General features: G+C 42.8%; 2 protein-coding genes across 3 annotated transcripts in view; both read right to left on the bottom strand.

Moving 5' to 3' along the window:
• The window catches only part of LOC137065079 (calcium-independent phospholipase A2-gamma), a 12,128-nt gene extending 2,279 nt beyond the window's left edge, over positions 1 to 9,849 (bottom strand). Inside the window, exons 1-8 of one of the 2 annotated variants that reach the window (XM_067436644.1) lie at positions 9,681 to 9,838; positions 7,910 to 9,109; positions 6,692 to 6,841; positions 6,098 to 6,249; positions 5,926 to 6,020; positions 5,549 to 5,720; positions 5,039 to 5,096; positions 4,571 to 4,765 (exon numbers count right to left, since the gene is read on the bottom strand). In XM_067436644.1, coding sequence (XP_067292745.1) covers positions 4,571 to 4,765; positions 5,039 to 5,096; positions 5,549 to 5,720; positions 5,926 to 6,020; positions 6,098 to 6,249; positions 6,692 to 6,841; positions 7,910 to 9,061 — 1,974 coding nt within the window. In that variant the 5' untranslated portion in view covers positions 9,062 to 9,109; positions 9,681 to 9,838. Of the gene's footprint in view, positions 1 to 4,570; positions 4,766 to 5,038; positions 5,097 to 5,548; positions 5,721 to 5,925; positions 6,021 to 6,097; positions 6,250 to 6,691; positions 6,842 to 7,909; positions 9,110 to 9,680 lie in introns of both variants that reach the window. The other variant, XM_067436645.1, reaches the window with a different exon arrangement.
• A 2,853-nt stretch (positions 9,850 to 12,702) lies between these two features.
• Positions 12,703 to 25,504, bottom strand: LOC137065360 (transforming acidic coiled-coil-containing protein 3-like). Its single transcript, XM_067436973.1, has 10 exons — positions 25,421 to 25,504; positions 19,665 to 19,765; positions 18,797 to 18,860; positions 16,811 to 16,963; positions 16,669 to 16,736; positions 16,470 to 16,513; positions 16,239 to 16,399; positions 16,069 to 16,175; positions 15,835 to 15,955; positions 12,703 to 12,785 (listed from the first exon to the last, which is right to left on the bottom strand). The coding sequence occupies exons 2-10, from the start codon at positions 19,745 to 19,747 to the stop codon at positions 12,720 to 12,722; spliced, it is 867 nt and encodes a 288-aa protein (XP_067293074.1). The 5' UTR covers positions 19,748 to 19,765; positions 25,421 to 25,504; the 3' UTR covers positions 12,703 to 12,719.

Below are 25,504 nucleotides of genomic sequence, written 5' to 3'. Positions count from 1 at the left end.
GAGATGCGTGAGCGTCAACAGCGCCACCTTCAGCTCATAATATACTACACTATTATCCCCTATCCATCGCCTCTTACACTAATGAACACAGAATCATTCTCGCATTTTGGCGATTCGCTAGATATTTTTTAGTTTTTGCCGTTTTAATCCGCTCCACTGCAATAAATGCTCTTCTTATTTAGTATTTTTTGTTTTGTTTCCAGACCAAATATCTTAATATTCTTAAATCAAGATGAATTTACTATATAAGTGAAATTACATAAGATATATTTTCTTGTTTTCTGGGGATAAATATCTAAATGAAGAGAGTTTATCTTAAAACAGGCCAAATGATCTGCCAATGGGGTGAGGAGAATAATCTGATTTCTGTTTGGGAAGGAAACAAGAAACAAGATTTCAATCAGAAATAAGATTATTTTTCTCACCCCATTGGGTTTATTTTCAACAAAACCGTTGTTGAATCAACTGATCTAGTAAATGCATCTTGATTTAAGAATTGTTAGATATTTAGACTGGAAACGAGACCAAAGTGCTGAGTAAGGAGAGCGTGTTTTGCAGTGGTGTCCACCGGGAGAGAATAAGAGAGAGAATCTTTCACTCGGCGCTTAAAGAAATCATCTTGTCCCGGATAAGCGATAATGTCAAGCTCTGATGGATCAGTTCAGCCAGTGTTGGAGTCTCACATTCTTCATCAGCACAACTTGAAGGCTGCGTCTCCAGAGGTCAGAGGTCACGGATGAGAAGCTGTCAGAGTAATTAGATAATGAGGCGTAAAGACCCCGCGTCTGACCCTTCGATTCACACTGAAGCTCTGTTCATTTTATTCTGTTCCTCGAGGGAATGTGTCCTGATGGAAGAGTGCTGAGATGTCTCAGGCTACCCATAATACCTTCCTCAGATCTCAGCTGTACATGTAAAGCCCATTTTACATATACAGTCTTGTTCAAAATAATAGCAGTACAATGTGACTAACCAGAATAATCAAGGTTTTTCGTATATGTTTTTATTGCTACGTGGCAAACAAGTTACCAGTAGGTTCAGTAGATTCTCAGAAAACAAACAAGACCCAGCATTCATGATATGCACGCTCTTAAGGCTGTGCAATTGGGCAATTAGTTGAATTAGTTGAAAGGGGTGTGTTCAAAAAAAATAGCAGTGTGGCATTCAATCACTGAGGTCATCAATTTTGTGAAGAAACAGGTGTGAATCAGGTGGCCCCTATTTAAGGATGAAGCCAACACTTGTTGAACATGCATTTGAAAGCTGAGGAAAATGGGTCGTTCAAGACATTGCTCAGAAGAACAGCGTACTTTGATTAAAAAGTTGATTAGAGAGGGGAAAACCTATAAAGAGGTGCAAAAAATGATAGGCTGTTCAGCTAAAATGATCTCCAATGCCTTAAAATGGAGAGCAAAACCAGAGAGACGTGGAAGAAAACAGAAGACAACCATCAAAATGGATAGAAGAATAACCAGAATGGCAAAGGCTCAGCCAATGATCACCTCCAGGATGATCAAAGACAGTCTGGAGTTACCTGTAAGTACTGTGACAGTTAGAAGACGTCTGTGTGAAGCTAATCTATTTTCAAGAATCCCCCGCAAAGTCCCTCTGTTAAAAAAAAGGCATGTGCAGAAGAGGTTACAATTTGCCAAAGAACACATCGACTGGCCTAAAGAGAAATGGAGGAACATTTTGTGGACTGATGAGAGTAAAATTGTTCTTTTTGGGTCCAAGGGCCACAGGCAGTTTGTGAGATGACCCCCAAACTCTGAATTCAAGCCACAGTACACAGTGAAGACAGTGAAGCATGGAGGTGCAAGCATCATGATATGGGCATGTTTCTCCTACTATGGTGTTGGGCCTATTTATCGCATACCAGGGATCATGGATCAGTTTGCATATGTTAAAATACTTGAAGAGGTCATGTTGCCCTATGCTGAAGAGGACATGCCCTTGAAACGGTTGTTTCAACAAGACAATGACCCAAAACACACTAGTAAACGGGCAAAGTCTTGGTTCCAAACCAACAAAATTAATGTTATGGAGTGGCCAGCCCAATCTCCAGACCTTAATCCAATTGAGAACTTGTGGGGTGATATCAAAAATGCTGTTTCTGAAGCAAAACCAAGAAATGTGAATGAATTGTGGAATGTTGTTAAAGAATCATGGAGTGGAATAACAGCTGAGAGGTGCCACAAGTTGGTTGACTCCATGCCACACAGATGTCAAGCAGTTTTAAAAAACTGTGGTCATACAACTAAATATTAGTTTAGTGATTCACAGGATTGCTAAATCCCAGAAAAAAAAAAATGTTTGTACAAAATAGTTTTGAGTTTGTACAGTCAAAGGTAGACACTGCTATTTGTTTGAACACACCCCTTTCAACTAATTGCCCAATTGCACAGCCTTAAGAGCGTGCATATCATGAATGCTGGGTCTTGTTTGTTTTCTGACAATCTACTGAACCTACTGGTAACTTGTTTGCCACGTGGCAATAAAAAATATACTAAAAACCTTGATTATTCTGGTTAGTCACATTGTACTGCTATTATTTTGAACAAGACTGTACATGAAGCCCTGGCTTCACCTGGTTCAGGTCGGGTTAAGATAATAAAGCCCATTCTCTGGCCCTGTTGGCCTCACCTGTGCAGGTCGGGTTAGGGTAATAAAGCCCATTCTCTGGCCCTGGTGCAGGTCGGGTTAGGGTAATAAAGCCCATTCTCTGGCCCTGGTGCAGGTCGGGTTAGGGTAATAAAGCCCATTCTCTGGCCCTGTGGGTCTCTCCTGGTGCAGGTCGGGTTAGGGTAATAAAGCCCATTCTCTGGCCCTGTGGGCCTCACCTGTGCAGGTCGGGTTAGGGTAATAAAGCCCATTCTATGGCCCTGTGGGTCTCTCCTGGTGCAGGTCGGGTTAGGGTAATAAAGCCCATTCTATGGCCCTATGGGTCTCTCCTGGTGCAGGTCGGGTTAGGGTAATAAAGCCCATTCTCTGGCCCTGTGGGTCTCTCCTGGTGCAGGTCGGGTTAGGGTAATAAAGCCCATTCTCTGGCCCTGTGGGTCTCTCCTGGTGCAGGTCGGGTTAGGGTAATAAAGCCCATTCTCTGGCCCTGTGGGTCTCTCCTGGTGCAGGTCGGGTTTGGGTAATAAAGCCCATTCTCTGGCCCTGTGGGTCTCTCCTGGTGCAGGTCGGGTTAGGGTAATAAAGCCCATTCTCTGGACCTGTGGGTCTCTCCTGGTGCAGGTCGGGTTAGGGTAATAAAGCCCATTCTCTGGCTCTGTTGGCTTCACCTGGTGCAGGTCGGGTTAGGGTAATAAAGCCCATTCTCTGGCCCTGTGGGTCTCTCCTGGTTCAGGTCGGGTTAGGGTAATAAAGCCCATTCTCTGGCCCTGTGGGTCTCTCCTGGTTCAGGTCGGGTTAGGGTAATAAAGCCCATTCTCTGGACCTGTGGGTCTCTCCTGGTTCAGGTCGGGTTAGGGTAATAAAGCCCATTCTCTGGCCCTGTGGGTCTCTCCTGGTTCAGGTCGGGTTAGGGTAATAAAGCCCATTCTCTGGACCTGTGGGTCTCTCCTGGTTCAGGTCGGGTTAGGGTAATAAAGCCCATTCTCTGGCTCTGTTGGCTTCACCTGGTGCAGGTCGGGTTAGGGTAATAAAGCCCATTCTCTGGCCCTGTGGGTCTCTCCTGGTTCAGGTCGGGTTAGGGTAATAAAGCCCATTCTCTGGCCCTGTGGGTCTCTCCTGGTGCAGGTCGGGTTAGGGTAATAAAGCCCATTCTCTGGACCTGTGGGTCTCTCCTGGTGCAGGTCGGGTTAGGGTAATAAAGCCCATTCTCTGGCCCTGTGGGCCTCACCTGTGCAGGTCGGGTTAGGGTAATAAAGCCCATTCTATGGCCCTGTGGGTCTCTCCTGGTGCAGGTCGGGTTAGGGTAATAAAGCCCATTCTATGGCCCTGTGGGTCTCTCCTGGTGCAGGTCGGGTTAGGGTAATAAAGCCCATTCTATGGCCCTGTGGGTCTCTCCTGGTGCAGGTCGGGTTAGGGTAAAAAAGCCCATTCTCTGGCCCTGTGGACCTCACCTGGTGCAGGTCGGGTTAGGGTAATAAAGCCCATTCTATGGCCCTGTGGGTCTCTCCTGGTGCAGGTCGGGTTAGGGTAATAAAGCCCATTCTATGGCCTTGTGGGTCTCTCCTGGTGCAGGTCGGGTTAGGGTAATAAAACCCATTCTCTGGCCCTGTGGGTCTCTCCTGGTGCAGGTCGGGTTAGGGTAATAAAGCCCATTCTCTGGCCCTGTGGGTCTCTCCTGGTGCAGGTTGGGTTAGGGTAATAACGCCCATTCTCTGGCCCTGTGGGCCTCACCTGTGCAGGTCGTGTTAGGGTAATAAAGCCCATTCTCTGGCCCTGTGGGCCTCACCTGTGCAGGTCGGGTTAGGGTAATAAAGCCCATTCTCTGGCCCTGTGGGCCTCACCTGTGCAGGTCGGGTTAGGGTAATAAAGCACATTCTCTGGCCCTGTGGGGCTCACCTGTGCAGGTCGGGTTAGGGTAATAAAGCCCATTCTATGGCCCTGTGGGCCTCACCTGGTGCAGGTCGTCTCCCAGAGCAAACTCCCGGAAGTATCCTGGAGCGGCGGAGGAAGCCCGGAGTGCCTCCCACAGCCGGTGCCGGCAGCCGCCCCGGTAATGAGAGCGCAGCCCGAGCGGAAGAGTGTAGTTCCTGAACACATACGCCTTCACTGGAGGACTGTGGTTGACCACCGTGCTGACCGCTGCCACCTGGAGGAGGAGCAGCACACACACACTCACCAATGAACACACATACTAACACAAACTAATGAACACACACGCACTCACTTATGAACACTCACAAACACACACACACTAATGAACACTCACACCTTCGCTAATGAACACTGACACACTTACTAATTCACTAATGAACACTGACACTCTCTCACACACACACACACACACACACGCGCGCACACACACACGCGCGCGCACACACACACACACACACGCGCGCGCACTCAGACTCAAGCGTCGTACCTTTGGGCAGTCTATGTCCCGTGCTGTCTCGATCAGCAGGTCCGAGCCCATCTTCTCCCTGTGCAGAGGAAGAGACCGTCAGCCGTCGGACTGGGACATGAACAGAGGATTGTGGGACTCACCTGAGCTCAGGATTGTGGGATTGTGGGACTCATCTGAGCTCAGGATAGTGGGATTGTGGGACTCACCTGAGCTCAGGATTGTGGGACTCACCTGAGCTCAGGATAGTGGGATTGTGGGAGTCACCTGAACTCAGGATAGTGGGATTGTGGGACTCACATGAGCTCAGGATAGTGGGATTGTGGGACTCACATGAGCTCAGGATAGTGGGATTGTGGGACTCACCTGAGCTCAGGATAGTGGGATTGTGGGACTCACCTGAGCTCAAAATTGTGGGATTGTGGGACTCACCTGAGCTCAAAATTGTGGGAATGTGGGACTCACCTGAGCTCAGGATAGTGGGATTGTGGGACTCACCTGAGCTCAAGATAGTGGGATTGTGGGACTCACTTGAGCACCTGCTCCCAGATCTCGCTTTCGTAGAAGGCATGACTCCAGCTCATCTTCATGGTTCCCACGATCACGTTCTGCTTGAAGACGTCAGAGCTCAGCGTCCTGTACAGATCCTCACACTCCTGCAGCGGCATTTGACGAACGCCCAGCATGAAGCCTAGCAGTGCACCTGAACACACACACACACACACACACACACACACACACACACACACACGCACACAGGTTTGTTTTTGTGTAATGTGGAGACATTCCATTGGCATAATGGTTTTTATACCGTCCAAACCGTATTCTCTATCCCCCTACACTGCCCCTGCCCCAAAACCTAGCCATCACACACACACACACACACATACACACACACACACACTGACCTGTGCTGACGCCACAGATGTAGTCGAACAGCTGGTGGATGGGTTTCCCCGACAGCTCCTGTAAGCGGCGCAGCGTCTGAAGAGCCAGCAGACCCCTGACACACACACACACAGAGTAGAGTCAGCATGTGTTGATGGAATCCCAGCACACACTCCGGAGCGGCCGGATCACCTGGTTCCCCCTCCGTCGATGGACAGGATCCGGACGCCGCGGTTCCTCACGGGCTGGATGAAGCCCACCAGAGCCAGAGCCAGTCGGACCGAGGACTTCAGCGAGCCATCAGCGGCCTGATGGAGACGCAAGAGAAGAGGGATAACCTGCTCCTGATCCGCAGAGAGAGAGAGAGAGAGAGAGAGAGAGAGAGATGGGGGGGGGGGGTGAGAATCATCATGACTTTGATTTTTTTTTTTTATCTCAAATTGATGACGCACTATGTATTAATTTTGACATATTGTCTTATAATTTCATCTTTTTATTCAGATTCCCCAAGGCAGGGTCTGGACATAGACTGGACTCGGGACTGGACTCAGGACTGGACTAGGGACTGGACTCGCGACTGGACTAGGGACTGGACTCGGGACTGGACTCGGGACTGGACTAGAGACTGGACTAGGGACTGGACTAGAGACTGGACTCGGGACTGGACTCGGGACTGGACTCGGGACTGGACTCGGGACTGGACTCGGGACTGGACTAGGGACTGGACTAGGGACTGGACTAGGGACTGGACTAGGGACTGGACTCGGGACTGGACTAGGGACTGACCTTGACCGCGGCAGACCGGGTCTCGGGGAACTCCAGCAGATGCTGACTAAGCTCCTCCACCCTCCGGACACAGAGCTGCACGTCTGAGGCCCGCTGCAAAGCCTGGACCATGGCCCGCGTCCGGCTGTCCACGCTGACCCTCGCCACAATCTGGACAACATGAGAGGTCAGAGGTCAAGCTGAAATGGACGAGTGATTCCACTGAACTCCCAATTCTACAATAACACCTGAACTGCATTATACACACTGTGATGTAGTCAAGAAGCTGTCAGTGATCAAAATATTGATTTTTGAAGACGTTGAAAAGGCAACAAAATATTTTTTTATTTTATACTTCTGTAATTGTTACTCTAACATATTATCATGACAGGTATTATCTATCCATGTTAGATGTACATCCGGGTCGCTAACGACCCTAATATGTAAGAATGTTTGGCGAACCAGGGTTAAACTGATCAAAAGTGACAGCCAAGACATTAATAATGATAAAGATTCTCTCAATAGCCATGTTTCCACCAAAATTACCCGGAACAATTTGTACCAGGAACTTTTTTTGCAAGAACTTTTTCCCCCTAGACCTGCTACTGTCTGCGTTTCCCCTGCGGTCTGATGTACCGTGAAGATTAGGCCAATTAGCTCGGTGATGTAGGACTGCGTGCAACTGCTCCTTCCAGTCAGACAGTAATCATTTTTGCACAAAACACACTGTATGCAACAATAACAAGTATGGAGGAGATTCAAGGTGTGCTGCTTTCGCTGGTTATGTATTGTTTTACTAAAAAGGTAATTAAAGCTACACTGTAACTTTTTTAGTTTATTCTTAGCTAAAAACACTTAGTTCTTTCAAAAATATGTGCTCATTAATGTATATTTACTTCTTTCAAGTAATAATGTATTCTGGTAATACATTATTAGCGTTTCCCCTGCGGATAATATCCCTCCATCTTGAGCTCAACCAATCAGCATGTTCTTTGCCCAAGTTCCACCCTCGAAAGTTCCTGAGCTTTGAAAAAGTACTACCTCGCGAGCAGGGCCATTTGGAGGGGGAAAAATTTACCTTGAACTTCATTAAGACCCTGGTTCCTGCGGTCGAAACACACCGAGTACCACCCTAAAGTTCCTAGTTCCTGAGGAACGTTTCCTGCGGTGGAAACGTGGCTTATGTAACGAGCACATTCCAGTGTACGGCATATCCCCATAGAAGAGTAAAGGCTTTACCTTCTCCCTCTGGAGCCGCAGACGTATGGCTCGCTCCTGATCCCGGCTCTCCGGTGCCCCCTTGTGTTCTCCATCATCAGAAGCGGGTTCATCCGGCTCCGTCGACACTCCTCTGGTCTCCGACCTGAAGCGTGGAACCAGCGGGCGGATGTAGTTTCCCACAAAGGCTTGGACGCTCGGCGTGGAGGAGTTCCAGTAATTCCCGAGCGAGAACGCAGAGGTCTCCGGCTGAGACGAAGCGGGCGGAGCGGCGACCTGATGGGGTTTAGAGAAGCTGCTAAAGTAAGAGTTAATATGGTGAGACAGATAGTCGTAGGTCTCGCCCAGATGAGCGCCGAAAGATCCGGGGTGGAAAAGGGGCGTTGTTTGATTGGTAGGCGGAGCCTGTGCTGTGGTGGGTGGAGCCTGTGGTGTGGTGGGCGGGGCTGTTCTGGTCACTCCACGCTCTTGTTCTTGAACCGTAGTTGCTTTAGGAGCAAGTGCAGAGGGCAGGGCTTGAGTTGCAGTGGGCGGGGCTTGAGTTGCAGTGGGCAGAGCTGTTCTGGTCACTCCACGCTCCTGTACTTGAACCTTAGTTGCTTTAGGAGTAAGTGCATTGGGCGGGGCTTTAAGTGCATTAGGCAGGGCTTGAAGAGCAGTAGGCAGGGCTATTTTAGTCACTCCGTACTCCTGTCCTTGAATCTTGTTTGCTTTAGGAGCAAGTGCAGAGGGCGGAGTCTTATGTGCAGAGGGTGGAGCCTGAGGTGCAGTGGGAGGGGCTGTTCCGGTCACTCTACACTCCTTTTGTTCTTGAGTCTTAGTTGGCGTAGCAGCAAGTGCAGTAGGCGGAGCCTGAGCAGCATAGGGCGGAGCTTGCGATAAAATAGGCGGTGTTGAATTATTTTTTGCCGATTTGAATCGGGATATAATCTCCGCTCGTGTCCCGCTCACTGCTTGCCAAACCGAGCCCAGAGCCCCACGCAGACGGGCTGTGTGATGCTTCAGGTCCAGCGATCGCTGCCGTGCCGATGTACTAAAGGCGGAGCTTGAGTCCGGCCCGACCCGGCAGAACCACAGCCTCCAGCTCAGCCGCTGAGGCTCTCTGCAGAACGGGCTCCTGGAGGAGAGGCACAAACGCAGAGCACAGCCATCCAGCAGCCAGACCACGGTCATCCTAAAGCCTCTTCAGCTCACTCTCTGAACTCATCATCCATCAGACGCCTGCCAACCACATCAGCACATTAGGAGTCTCCTTTATTCCCACATGACACATACTAGAGTCTATTACAGTAAATTACTCTAGTAAATGCTGATGCTTTGAACCATACTATAGTAAAGATACTGCAGTAAATTATAGTATATTATAGTAAAATATATTATACTATAAGTCACTGTATCTGTACTATAGTAACTATGGTTTAAAAGCACTGTAGTATTTACTTGAGTAATTTTACTGTAATCTACTATACTTTACTGTAGTATCTTTACTATAGTATGGTTCAAAAACACAAGTAAATACAGAGTAATTGTAATATATTATACTACAGTATTTTTTTATTTGGGATATGAAATAATATATGATTTATGACCGTGTTTAATGTAATTTTAAACACATACACATCATATGCTATACTGTGCGTGTCTGTGTGTGAGAGATGAATACTGTAAAACATGACCTCGCATCATATAATAACACACAGAGATGAAGAGTAAACATGTGACTGCTGGACAAACTCACAGGGTCACGCGATAAACTGAAGTAACTGTTTAAAAACACAGAAATAGCACATACCTGTGTGTTAGGAGCTCATAGTGAATGTTTGTGTGTCGGCTGTACTGTTATAAGTGTTAAAGTCCGCTGGTTAATGGAGGCTCGCTGCTGTTTACACCAGAACAGCTGATAAACAAACACCGCGCGCACTTCCGCAGTCACGTGTCTCTAGTGACGCGGCTTCGTGAAGATTCGAAACCCTAGTGAATCAGTGACTCGGTTCGTTCAAAGCTTGAAGCGACCGGTGTGTAAAAATCCAAGCACCGCGATTAGAGAGCATGCTGCTCGTATGAACATATGGCCATAACTAGTGATGGGCAGACCGGGGCTTCGTGAAGCACTGAAACAGTTGAAGCAAATGTGCTGAAGCTTCGAAACGACACCCGACTCCCAACTCCCGTCTCCATGCCGCCATCTAGTGGACACTGGCGTGTATTGATCTGAAGTAACCCTGACTGATCTACTACTGGATGTAAAAAACAAAACTAAAAATACGTTTTAACATCTGTCTGACAACTACTTGGCTTTGTAACCTGTAGCCTCCTCACTGGAAATAACTCAAGTTTGTTGTTTTTGTTTTTTTGTCATGAAAAATTAAGATTATTAAAAGAAATAAAGCCACAATGTGTCATTGGTTACATCACATTTTTATAAAAAAAAAAAAAATGAATTGCTCGGCTGACTTAGTCAATTTTTTTATATAAATATAATTTCTCCAGCCTTTGAAATAAATCTCTCACAAGGCGGGACACTTGTTGCTGGCATGCACAGATAGTTTTTAGCAAGTACATGCAAATGAAGGAAAATTACTGAACATTAAGTTAATGGATCATGCATTATACAATACACACTACACACACTACACACATCTCACTTTAAGTGGTGTTTCCAGATGGAAACGCTCCCACACCAGTATACCGCATCTCTTATGTGGAGCCTCCATATCTATATTGGCTATATCACGTATGAATATCTTCTATAGCTATATCATTCTATATGTTCTCTATTATATATATATATAATTCTAATGTAGCCTATATGAATGTGCCACTAGCCTATATCTATCCTATTCCTAACTATCTGTCACGGTCTTGACCTACAGTCAATATATCTCATTTAAAGGTGCTCTAGAATGAAAACTGAAGTAACCTCAGGAATAAGAGTTCAGAACTTATTTCAAACTTAATTTAGTATCAATTCATATGTAGTATATCTTACTGTACATTCAAGACGAGCGCCAGCACACGCCTCATGTTTCTCTTCTTCAGAGATCAGGACCGTGGAAATCTGAGATTTTTGAAAAGGAATGGATTGTTTTAATTATTTCTGAAGACACTAGAGGTTATTATATAAATAGTAGAATATCATCTGCATGAAGTGAGATTTGATGTGTTTGTTGTGGCGTTCCAATACCTTTGATCGATGGCTGCTGCTGGGCGTTCGATAATAACGGTGAAGAGAGATGTAGAAAGAGAGTGGACATCCTTGCCTCATCCCCCTGTGCGGTGCTAAGCTTTGTGATGTTAGTCCATTGTGACTGAGGCAGACAGTGATGTTTAGAAGATCCTGATCCAGTTAATAAATGACTCTTCGGTCACGGGCTTAAGGAGAGAGTCATTGGTTCAATGGCACAGGCCTTTTATTATTTAAATCAAACTATTATTGATTCTGCTCTGCGGTGGTTTCATTTTGAAAATTTTCGTTGGTAAAATAAAGGATACATACATCCCAATTATCAAAGGATACATACATCCCAATTATCAAAGGATACATACATCCCAATTATTATACTTTTTTTTACAATCTATGATACCATTATATAACAGCATGCAGTGAAAGAGTGAGAGGCAAACTCAGTCAATCATTTCCTCCATATCTCTCTCATTCTCGAGCAGGAGACGCTGTGTTTATGCTGATGTGAAGGATGTGAATATAGTCACATGAAGCAAATCCACAAAAAAAAAAAAAAAAAATCAACCTGCGGACCCCGTATGTCTATTTAACTGTTGCAGTGCGGGCCAAATAACTTCATAAAAGCGTCCCGCGGGTCGGTGCAGCGCTAACAGTTCCCCTGAACACTGCAGGAGGAGTTCACATGCAGCTGTTCTTCTGGCGTCGCGTGTGAAATGTCTTCATCAGGTACAGTCAGTGGCAGATGCTTCAGCAGGTCATATGAATATCATTTCATGGGTTTTATTTGTTTCAAACGCCAAATAATCACGATGCTCACGTTTACAAGCCAGCGTCATTATAGTAGTCTATTGGTTAGCGTTTGACAGAATCTATATGATCCTTCAGTTCAGTGTTTGAGTGGTCGGTAATCACCGTAACAAGCAGGACAGCATCGGTCGGGCACGCCTCCTTCAGCTCACGCCGACGAGCAAACGCTGGTCACATGTTGATCCTCGTCCTGCCTTTAATCACAGCACTCTCTCGTTTCCTCTTATTGCTTTCCTCCAACAAAACCTTTTCTTTCTTATTTGTCTCTGCTGCTTCAGACATGACTATATTATCCGACGAACAAAGTTGGGCTCGCACGTCTGAATGTAAGGGAGTGTGTGTGTTGGTGGAAGTGACGTATATGCCGTAAAGCAGTCGAATTTTGTAGTTCTTTTTGTTCTCGGGTTACAACCCGAAACCCGAAGTTTAAAAGTACGATTAAAAACGATACAAACCCCGTCAGGCTATGGCAGACGTGTCATTCAACCTATTGTAAGTCGATTTATCATCACAAGAGTCTTAAAAATATATTATGAAGGTTGAAAAGTTACCTAGTGCTGCTTAAAGGATCCGCAGGGACACTGGTTATCGGTTATGATCATTAATATTTAAGCGCTGACAAACACTTATATGGCAGTCGAGTAGATTTTAGACAAAGCCATGTTGTGAGGAAATAGGATGTGAACTTAAACCTGGGTCCCCATGAGCCAACAGCTCTAAAACTGCAGTACTGCCAGTCAAAGGTTTGTCATTTCATTTATTATTATTATTATTTTTATTTATTCATACAAATATAAAATAACAAACAAACAATGAACACAATGGCAAGTTGTGATGAAATCAGTGCTTTTGCACTTTAAGCAACAGCTCATCATACAGAGCGGTGACGTCTTCGACTTCTTTAGCCTGAGGAGACAATAGAGAAATTACATCAAAAAGCCCCAGGAGTCGTGTTATCATCAGTGCCAAAGAGACTCAAATAACGGGCGATTTATCACCAAGACAAGTGTTATATGTAAGGGATAATGTCCACCCAGCCGGTTGTTATCGCAGAATAAACCCCTCCAGAGTGATCAGGACCCCGAGGCGAAGCGGAGCGTCACTCTGGAGGGGTTTATTCTGAGATAACAACCGGCTGGGTGGACATTATCCCGCTTATTACACGCCTACTAGTCTCAAATAAATAATTATTAGGCACAAAATATTGTCTTGAGATTAAATATTTTATTAGCTCTTCCGCAAAGCTTCTGCAAATAAAAACAGTTCCAGACTGCTTTAAGCCTTTATCTATCGCTGCTAAATGTTGAGAATGAATGCTGAAAGGGTTAGTTCAGCCAAAAATGAACCCAAGCCTCTGATTTACTCACCCTCAGGTCATTATAGGTGTTTATGACATTCTTCTGTCAGACAAATACAATCAGAGTTATATTTAAAAAGTCCAGGCTAACGTTAATCCCAGCAGTAGTTGGAGCTGTTTCTGAAGTCCATTAAATGCAGCTGTCCGTCAAATAACGTGCTCCACACGACTCCGATGGGTTAATAGAGCCTTCTGATTCCAATCGATGCGTTTGTGTCAGAAAAATATCCATATTAAAAACGTTATAAAGGAAACCCGCCTTGAAGTCTTCCATTGTAACCCACGGCTGTTTAAGCCACAAGATGGCGCCAGCGTTAAGCTCAGAAGTAGAACCGGTCGAGATAACTCGCAGTACCCGGATGAGCGGTGTGTGTTATCTGGGAATAACATACCGCTGGAATGAGCGATTGACCAATCAGAATCAAGTATTTCACAGAGCCGTGTAATAAATCAATATAATCTCTTACGTTTCTATTATTTGAGTAAAGTCACAAAAATGTTGTGCTTTTTGCAAAATAAAGAAAACCGACATGATGTGTGATCTGCATCTCTGTCAAAGATGTCTAATCGGATTCTCTTCAGAAAATGATCTCTTGGAGAAAACTTCTCACAAACATAAGACTAAAGAAACATCGCAATGTCAGGTTTTATATAATGGATATCAAATATTCTGTGTTTATATCGGTTTATCGTTCTCGATCGTCTCATTATCCACTCATTTAAACGCAAATCCTGCTGCAACACGAGATGTAATCGACTCAAGACTGTTTAGACCAGATTTATTTGGCCTGTTTTGGACAGATTCGCTTGTTTACTGTAAAATATCAATAAAGCTTTTGTTCGCAAATGTCTGCTCCGATGCTATAAATATAGGACCTACTAATCAAATTAATTTTTCATACTGATGTGAATTGTTACATTTCATTTTGTATTAATTGTATCTTAATTTAAATCAATGTTTTTAATATATTTGCGTCTTATTTAATAAGCAAATATAGCAGACAGCCTTAGCGCGATCACGCAGTGCTCTCGTGTCTCAAACCGAAGCTTGAGATGATATTTGAGTATTGTGCGTTTCAGTTTACAAAATCAAATGATTCAGAACATTTTTGCCACTGAAATAACTCAATAAAAAAAAAAGTGTCCCAATCAACCTGAATTCACACTATATTATTTGAAATCATAATTGCATTGCATTATGTTGTTTTAAAAATCACAAATTTTTGATTTATAACAATCATTACTATGGGTCAACCGATTATCGGCGCCGATATCAAGCAATTTTATGGTTATCTGTAATTTTCAAACCCAAAATTTCATGTTGAAATGCACGCGATCTTGCTCTGATGCAGCTCATTGTGTCTCAGGTGTGATATCCATATATATTCATGATTGTTCACGCCTCTTCACATACGGCCTCTGTAAAGTAAATGTCTTACAAAATTTAAATCAATGTATTGAATTATGTGAATTAGCTGGCTCAAAGAGTCTCACGCAAACATTCTTAAGCCCCTTTCCCACTGCGATTCCGGCAAACACACGGATAATGTGACCCGGCATTTGTTCCCGGGCCGCTAGATTTGGTCCATTCACACTGCCAGTGAAATACCGTAATATGAGCGCTTTCACACACAACCCGTAACGGTCCCGGGTCGAGTCACGTGACATCCGGATGTGACGTATAATGTACGAGTCGAAAAAGATCGTCAAAGAATAAGGAAAGGCAAAACGGAAGTGTTCTCATTGCTTTGTAAACTTGATAACGCGTACGCTGGAAGCATAGTGTGCTGAGAGGAGGAAACAATGTGAAGCAGTGAGACTTAGAGCACAGAGGCAGCATCGGATGCTAAACGCTCCGCTCTGTGTACACGGCTCATGCAACTGGGTGATAGAAGAATGGGGACGCTACGAAGACCTCAAGGTGCTGTATTTTAGACTAATGTCCTAGAAAACTTCACCGCCGATCAGTGGCGTCAGCACTTTCGCATGTCACGCACCACGTTTGTATCCGAACACTCTCTGCGTTTAAAACACCGACGAGCTCTTCTGGCACTGCAGGGTTGTGTTATTGAAGAAACAAGCTCTAGGAGTCGCACGATAACTACGCACACGCTGCGGCATTAGTTTCGGCTTTTGTTCACACAACGCTCGTCCCGGATCGAACCCCGCAATGTTACTAGAGCCCCGACCCGGGTTCAGTTCGGTAATCAATCCCGGGACGTGGTTGCTTTCACACACCAGGGTCCGACGTGCAGTGTGAAAGGGGCTTTGGTAACACCCATTAGTCAAAGGTCTTGTGGCCGATTATCTATAGTGCGCTGTGAGGCCTTCATTTAAAAAACACATGCATAAACATTATGTCCAAAATACAAGCATGTACATACATCCACATATTATGGTAGTCCAGTTTGTGTTAACAGTGTAATTACACTTTGCCAATAATGTGTTTATAAGCAACTGAAAAAAAGCACGTCAGAACTTCTAAAAGGCCCAAACAGCTCAGACTCCTGAGTCTTAAACACTTAAATATAGATCAGATCAACAGCCATAAGCATCCGCTGCACCACGGTGAGGGACATCGCTGGTGTGCTTATGTACCTTCTGTTCCAGATCCATATCTAGGGCCTGAACTCTCAGCCGTTCTCTCTTGAGCTGCATCTGCAGTGCTGCCGACGCTGTGCCCTGTTCGCTGCGAACCTCAAATATGGTCTTATTTGCGCTGAAATTGTAGCATTAGGGAGACTTGTTAGCCATATTATTCAAGCCATGTTTACCATCAGATTCATAAAAAGAACATGTTCAGGCATTCCAGAGTGCTTGAAGAGCACATACAGATCTAGTTTCTCCTCAGTATGGGCCTTCAGCGCCTGAAAGCGCTTTCCTCCTTTCTGCAGTTCCTCCTGGCAGTTTTGGGCCAACTGCTTCAGAATCTCCTCATGCTATAGAAGAAAATTACCATTATACAGCACAACATCTTAAGTTTGAAAGTCTGTGAAGTGTACCTTTATCTTTCCCTTAATAACTTCTTGATATTTGCCGAGGCGTTTGACAACAAAGAAGAAGGATTGCTCCAAATCATTCAAGTCTTTAGACAGCTCATATTTTTCCTGAAGAACTTGCTCCCGCTGAATTTGAGTAAAATCTTCCTCCTGGTCATACTCATCTGTAATAGAGATGTTTTAGTATCCAACATACTCCCAATGATGTACGCAACCAAAAAGAACTGGTCCCACCTGTGATTTGAGTGAGGGTGGCATCATATTCTGACAATAAAAGTCTGAGAAGAGAAGGAACAGTGTTTGAGGGAAATCAGTCTGACTAAATATGGTCCAGATATCTCCATTACTTTCCCAATCTTGAAAGAATTTCAGCTGTTCCATGATCACGGTGACCCCCATAATTCATCATAAGGGTTTGTCTGAATAAACTTACAGCGCGTCTTGATTCTCCAGATGCAATGCTTCAACCCGAGTCTGCAGCTCTTGCTGCCGTTCTCTTGCCTTAGTAAAGAGAAAGGAAACATTAGGAGAGGCCAATGAGACGCATGTGCTCCTAATCTTGTGTGGGAGCGGACCTGTGCTTCTGCTTTCAGTAGTGCAGCATCCAGGTCTCTCTGACTGTACTTCAGAACCTCCATGATTGAGTCCTCAGTCCTTACGGGATGGGTTAACGTTTTAAAGTCCATCAAGTCCAGAACAATTGGATCTAGTACCAGAGTTTCCACTGCCTGAAGAGGAATAGGCATGGTAAAACTGGCTACCGTGTACAAAGGAAAGAGCTTGTTTATAAAGCGGAGAGTTACGCTCCTTGATTCTGATTGGTTGAGCCATGCTCGAAGTCATTGTAAATTACACATACACCTGTGACCTCATTACATCAGTATTTCAATATTTTATGGACTAACCATTTTATAAAGCAATACGCCCTGTGAAGCCGTGGTTTATCGTGAATTTAGAATAGCCAGGACCATGTCTACACTGGATTCGAGCGGCACGACAAGACAATACTGTATAACCCGTTATAACCGGTGACGTTATTTACACTGGATGAGGAGCGGCACGACAAATCCCCGACAGTAAACTGAGGCCTCGTTCTTTTTATGACGCACTGACATGAAGGACAAATGCTTTGCAACGGTCGCTTTGTTGCACCCAGGGCAGACAGCTTCCAGCCTGGATGCTAGCCGAACTTACTCCAATACTCCCAAAAAATGGCGTTTGGGGGTAAAATGTTGCCTAAAAGGTTGCCTGCTAAAATTCACACTCATGGGTCTATATATCACATAATAGTCACTCAACCCACGGACATAGAAAACAACTCGCGGAAAAAAACATGGACATAGCAACACAGTCGAGGTCTCTCCTGGTTGGGTTGAAACACGCCCCATAATCCCAGCCCAATGAGCATCAGGCTCATATCCTGACTAGAGCTGAGGATGACCACGGCAGGCTAGACAGCTTCTAGAAATCAGCACTGAAAAACTGAAATGTTGCTAAACCTGATGGCTCCACTCCGTTTGGTGCAGCATCTCCTTTAATAATAAAACATTAGTAGTAAATGGGTTTAAGGGCTCATGAATGGAAACTCACAGTGCTTGATCCAAAAATGCTCCCGATAATACACATTTAGCAGATGCTTTTATCCAAAGCGACTTACAACTGAGGAGCACAGAAAACGATCGGTCATGAAGAGGCAAAGAGACTCAAAAAGTGCCCTAAATACAATGTTTGGATAAAGTCTTTTAAATGTTCGCCGGTTCCCGCCTCCTTCTTCCCCTGCGGACATACTGTATTACAATTTCTGTGTAAATTACCATTACACTTACACCAGCATGCCATTTGACCCATTACATCACCACCACTGTGACTTATGTGGACGCCTCTCGTAGCCCAGATGGAGCGAGCGTTGCAGGAGGAGCAATGGATGAAGTAAAAGGACCAGAGCAGGACTCTGGGAGGTAATGGGAACTTTATCTGTCCTTCCATTTGGGCACACACAGCTCGAGGAAAGATGTGCAGTAATACAATCAGCACTTCATCTATGCTCTACACACACACACACACACACACACACACACACAGCTCCTCCCAACTGGACTATTTACCTTTTTCCGGCTACAACCGAGTTCCCACAGGACGAGACTACAGCTATCCATCTAAAATGCTGTTTAGGGGAATTTAAACAATGGCTAAGTGGCTAAACGCATCTCGTTGTCAGGTAAGGGACCTGTTCATGTTGGACAGACATTTTAATTGCATTTTGTGTCTGTTAAGAGGCTCAAAGACAGCCTTTACGCCTATGCCCCCAAAGCTGCCATTTTAGACGGTGTATAGACAGTACTCACAAAGGTATAATGTTCAAGATTAACTTTGTTAAGCTTTGTAAAGGAGAACTCTGAAGAATTTATTTAAAAGAAAATATCCCTTTGCATTGAACTTCAAGTGTTTAACTTTGCAGATGTCGTCTATACTCAAACAGCAACATTACACACCAAGTAAAAAACTTAAATAAGGAAACCTCGACCGTCCCTTTGAATTCTTAAACTGAAAGGCACAGTTACCTGCGTGACAGGAAGAACCGTCCCTGCCATGTTTTCATTGCTTTCAGAAACGGATTGATGAAATCTGGAGGAAAAAAAGACATCTGAGCTCAACATTTAGTTACATTTATGCATCTGGTAAATACTTTTATCTAAAGTGACTTTATATTGCATTCATGGTGTACATTTAATCACTCCATCTGATAATCATATCAATAATGTTGGTAGCATTATATTCTACACTTCATAATTCTCACGCGTCATCTCACGCGTACAGGAACGCCCACCGGGAGCGCAAGACAAGGCGTACCTCCATTGGCCACCGGTGAGTTTATCTGTACCAGGTTTGAAGTCAGTATTAATGCAGTAAGAAAGTGATATTAAAACACCAAATTCAAGATACGCCTATTGGTGTTGAACAGGACAGCAGATGAACAATATTAGTGCAACACAAGGTTAGGCTTTTCCCCATCATTAAAAGAAACGCATCGCATTCATATTCTCATCTACTCGCCTGTACATAGTGTGCATAAAAAAAGAAAGTGACCTGAATTTGATCTTTTAAATATCACCGTTATAGTACATTAAGACACGCTAAGGGTGGGGTGCACTAATGCAGATTGTTTCGCCTGTCCTCAGCTCTATAACCGTCTTACTGTTAATCTGTTAATTAAAGTGGCGGAACTCGACTCTGATGCACGTAAACCTGTGTAGGTAAAAACTAAATTAGGAACCTTTAAAATAGCCCAATACTCAAGCTGTAACAGTGGATGAATGACTGACTGCATAAAGACACTGAACTAAATTATGTTAAAATATTCCTCTTTAATTATCCTCAAATTAAATAAATTAAAACACTGAAAAAAGTTGAGCTAAGTAATAATCTCACTGGTCAGTCGAGGCGGTGAGAGTCTCCAGTGCTTTAGTCTGGTCTTCTCGGATGACAGGACTGCTGGTGCGGTTCGGGGACATGATTCCTCTTCCTGGAGTCTGAAAACAAACCCATGCAAAAACTACACAACTACACACACTACAACGACAAAACTACACATACACTACAACGACAAAACTACACAACTACACATACACTACAACGACAAAACTACACAACTACACATACACTACAACGACAAAACTACACAACTACACATACTACAACGACAAAACTACACAACTACACATACTACAACGACAAAACTACACAACTACACAACTACACAACTACACATACACTACAACGACAAAACTACACATACACTACAACTACACAACTACACACACTACAACTACACAACTACACATACACTACAACTACACATACACTACAACGACAAAACTACACATACACTACAACTACACACACACTACAACTACACAACTACACACACTACAACTACACAACTACACACACACTACAACTACACAACTACACATACACTACAACTACACAACTACACACACTACAACTACACAACTACACATACACTACAACTACACAACTACACATACACTACAACTACACAACTACACATACACTACAACTACACAACTACACACACACTACAACTACACAACTACACATACACTACAACTACACAACTACACATACACTACAACGACAAAACTACACATACACTACAACTACACACACACTACAACTACACAACTACACACACTACAACTACACAACTACACACACACTACAACTACACAACTACACATACACTACAACTACACAACTACACACACTACAACTACACAACTACACATACACTACAACGACAAAACTACACATACACTACAACTACACACACACTACAACTACACAACTACACACACTACAACTACACAACTACACATACACTACAACGACAAAACTACACATACACTACAACTACACACACACTACAACTACACAACTACACACACTACAACTACACAACTACACATACACTACAACGACAAAACTACACATACACTACAACTACACAACTACACACACTACAACTACACATACACTACAACTACACAACTACACACACACTACAACTACACAACTACACATACACTACAACTACACAACTACACACACACTACAACTACAAAACTACACATACACTACAACTACAAAACTACACATACACTACAACGACAAAACTACACATACACTACAACGACAAAACTACACACACACTACAATGACAAAACTACACATACACTACAACGACAAAACTACACACACACTACAACGACAAAACTACACATACACTACAACTACACAACTACACATACACTACAACGACAAAACTACACATACACTACAACTACAAAACTACACATACACTACAACGACAAAACTACACATACACTACAACGACAAAACTACACACACACTACAACGACAAAACTACACACACACTACAACGACAAAACTACACATACACTACAACTACAAAACTACACATACACTACAACGACAAAACTACACATACACTACAACGACAAAACTACACATACACTACAACTACACAACTACACACACTACAACGACAAAACTACACATACACTACAACGACAAAACTACACACACACTACAACGACAAAACTACACATACACTACAACGACAAAACTACACACACACTACAACGACAAAACTACACATACACTACAACGACAAAACTACACATACACTACAACGACAAAACTACACACACACTACAACGACAAAACTACACATACACTACAACGACAAAACTACACATACACTACAACTACACAACTACACATACACTACAACTACACATACACTACAACTACACATACACTACAACTACACATACACTACAACTACACACACACTACAACGACAAAACTACACACACACTACAACGACAAAACTACACATACACTACAACTACAAAACTACACATACACTACAACGACAAAACTACACATACACTACAACGACAAAACTACACATACACTACAACTACACAACTACACACACTACAACGACAAAACTACACATACACTACAACGACAAAACTACACACACACTACAACGACAAAACTACACATACACTACAACGACAAAACTACACACACACTACAACGACAAAACTACACATACACTACAACGACAAAACTACACATACACTACAACGACAAAACTACACACACACTACAACGACAAAACTACACATACACTACAACGACAAAACTACACATACACTACAACTACACAACTACACATACACTACAACTACACATACACTACAACTACACATACACTACAACTACACATACACTACAACTACACATACACTACAACGACAAAACTACACATACACTACAACGACAAAACTACACATACACTACAACTACACAACTACACATACACTACAACTACACATACACTACAACGACAAAACTACACATACACTACAACTACACATACACTACAACTACACATACACTACAACTACACATACACTACAACTACACATACACTACAACGACAAAACTACACATACACTACAACGACAAAACTACACATACACTACAACTACACAACTACACATACACTACAACGACAAAACTACACACACACTACAACGACAAAACTACACATACACTACAACGACAAAACTACACATACACTACAACTACACAACTACACATACACTACAACTACACATACACTACAACTACACATACACTACAACTACACATACACTACAACTACACATACACTACAACTACACATACACTACAACGACAAAACTACACATACACTACAACGACAAAACTACACATACACTACAACTACACAACTACACATACACTACAACTACACATACACTACAACGACAAAACTACACATACACTACAACTACACATACACTACAACTACACATACACTACAACTACACATACACTACAACTACACATACACTACAACGACAAAACTACACATACACTACAACGACAAAACTACACATACACTACAACTACACAACTACACATACACTACAACTACACATACACTACAACTACACATACACTACAACTACACATACACTACAACTACACATACACTACAACTACACATACACTACAACGACAAAACTACACATACACTACAACGACAAAACTACACACACACTACAACGACAAAACTGCACATACACTACAACGACAAAACTACACATACACTACAACGACAAAACTACACACACACTACAACTACACAACTACACATACACTACAACTACACATACACTACAACTACACATACACTACAACTACACATACACTACAACTACACATACACTACAACTACACATACACTACAACTACACATACACTACAACTACACATACACTACAACTACACATACACTACAACGACAAAACTACACATACACTACAACTACACAACTACACATACACTACAACTACACATACACTACAACGACAAAACTACACATACACTACAACTACACATACACTACAACTACACATACACTACAACTACACATACACTACAACTACACATACACTACAACGACAAAACTACACATACACTACAACGACAAAACTACACATACACTACAACTACACAACTACACATACACTACAACTACACATACACTACAACTACACATACACTACAACTACACATACACTACAACTACACATACACTACAACGACAAAACTACACATACACTACAACGACAAAACTACACACACACTACAACGACAAAACTGCACATACACTACAACGACAAAACTACACATACACTACAACGACAAAACTACACACACACTACAACGACAAAACTACACATACACTACAACGACAAAACTACACATACACTACAACTACACAACTACACATACACTACAACTACACATACACTACAACTACACATACACTACAACTACACATACACTACAACTACACATACACTACAACTACACATACACTACAACGACAAAACTACACACACACTACAACGACAAAACTACACATACACTACAACGACAAAACTACACATACACTACAACGACAAAACTACACATACACTACAACGACAAAAAGCCGTGCGGGACGAGCTCAAGCCGGACTCTGACCTGAAGCACACACAGACACACACTACATACTATAGGGTTTTTGAAACATACTATAAGATACTACAGTAAATTACAGTATATTATAGTAAAAGTACTCTACAATCATAGGGTTCAAAAACTCTAGTATTTACTAAAGATACTGCAGTAAATTACAGTATATTATAGGATTCATTTTAAATCAAGGTTAATCTAATAACTTGCATCAAAGTTTAAACCTCGTTTAAAATTAAACAGGTGTGCATTTGTAAGGAAGATAAAAAGTTCTGCAGAAGTCAGTGATAAATGCCTTATGACTGTCATATTTCAGCACTAGATATGCAGAAGTTAGGGTTAGGGTTAGGGTTAGGGTAACCCTAACTAAGGGTTAGTAACACTAACCCTAACCCTAACAACTTGGTTAGACATAAGGCTTTGATTTGATAGTAATTTTAGAGTTACATAGTCTATTAAATAATGATGCATTATTCATCTAAAATTATCTGCTTTAATCTTTGCTTAAAGACTGGAAAAAATGATTAGACAATATTAAAGATGAGGTACAGACTAGATTTATTCAAGGAAGGCACATTAGTAATACTATTAGATTGATAATAGACATGGTAGACTACAATGAATGCTTAAGATGACAGTTTATTGTATTTATTGATTTTCACAAGGCATTTGATATCATACAACACCTCTTTTTGGGTTTAGTAGTCATTTTGAAAAAGCGATCACGTTCCTATACAAAGGATGATCAAGTTAAATCAGACAGGAGAACTTCTGGCGGATCTGAAATAGGTAGAGGAATCAGACAAGGCCGTCTAATCTCTCCCGATACCAAACGATGGGCCGTCACATTAAAACGGGACATTTACAAGGAATTACCGCATTAGGGAAAACATTTAAGTTACGTCGGTTTGAAGATGACACTTCCCGCATTTCTGAAAGATAGGAATTAATTCATTAAAGCTGAGAAGTGCATAAAAATCATTTTCAGCAGCAGGAATGAATATGAATAAATCAGGTGTTTCCGCTCAAAGAACGCGGTTTAATTAACTTATTCTGATTGTACATCAAGTCAAATATCTGGAGCTGTTACGTAAAAATGAATATGCATAATTTAATCTTCAATCTAATTACTAATAAAACTAGTAAGAGGTTTAATGGTTATCAGGGATGTGTCCGTTCAGGAGCGAGTACTTCTGTCAAAGCTGAAGGGATCTCAGATCAGTCTGTGTCAGTTTCATTGGATATTCACCCAGAAGTTTCCAAACTATTGGATAAAATACTTTTTGATTGTGTTTGGAAAAACACCCACATTACCTAAGAAGATAAATTATGCAATTCTAAAAATCATGGTGGTTTAGAGATGTTGAGTTATGACACTTTACGCAGACTTAAAACTGTAATGATTAAGTCCACCAGAGGCAAGTTTAGACGAACCCAAGGACAGTTTTAGCTGTAGTGTGAACAAACACAAAGCAGAGGATACACACTTGACTATTAACAGACTCGATGACACTCACCAACAGCAGAATTACAGAGAATAACACTCACACCACGGCAAACATGAGGGCATGAACACCCAGAGACTAATGACTAGACAAGAC

Source organism: Pseudorasbora parva, chromosome 25 (assembly GCF_024679245.1).
Source record: "Pseudorasbora parva isolate DD20220531a chromosome 25, ASM2467924v1, whole genome shotgun sequence".
NCBI lineage: Eukaryota > Metazoa > Chordata > Actinopteri > Cypriniformes > Gobionidae > Pseudorasbora > Pseudorasbora parva.
This window is presented reverse-complemented; position numbering and strand designations above follow the sequence as displayed.

Excerpts from the sequence above, each read along its gene's own strand:
- LOC137065360 (XM_067436973.1), bottom strand. The coding sequence starts at position 19,747 with ATGTCCCCGAACCGCACCAGCAGTCCTGTCATCCGAGAAGACCAGACT. Across the intron at positions 16,400-16,469 it reads CACCCTCACTCAAATCACAG|ATGAGTATGACCAGGAGGAA; the intron begins GTGGGACCAGTT and ends TCTCTATTACAG. Across the intron at positions 12,786-15,834 it reads ATATGGATCTGGAACAGAAG|GCTAAAGAAGTCGAAGACGT; the intron begins GTACATAAGCAC and ends TTGTCTCCTCAG.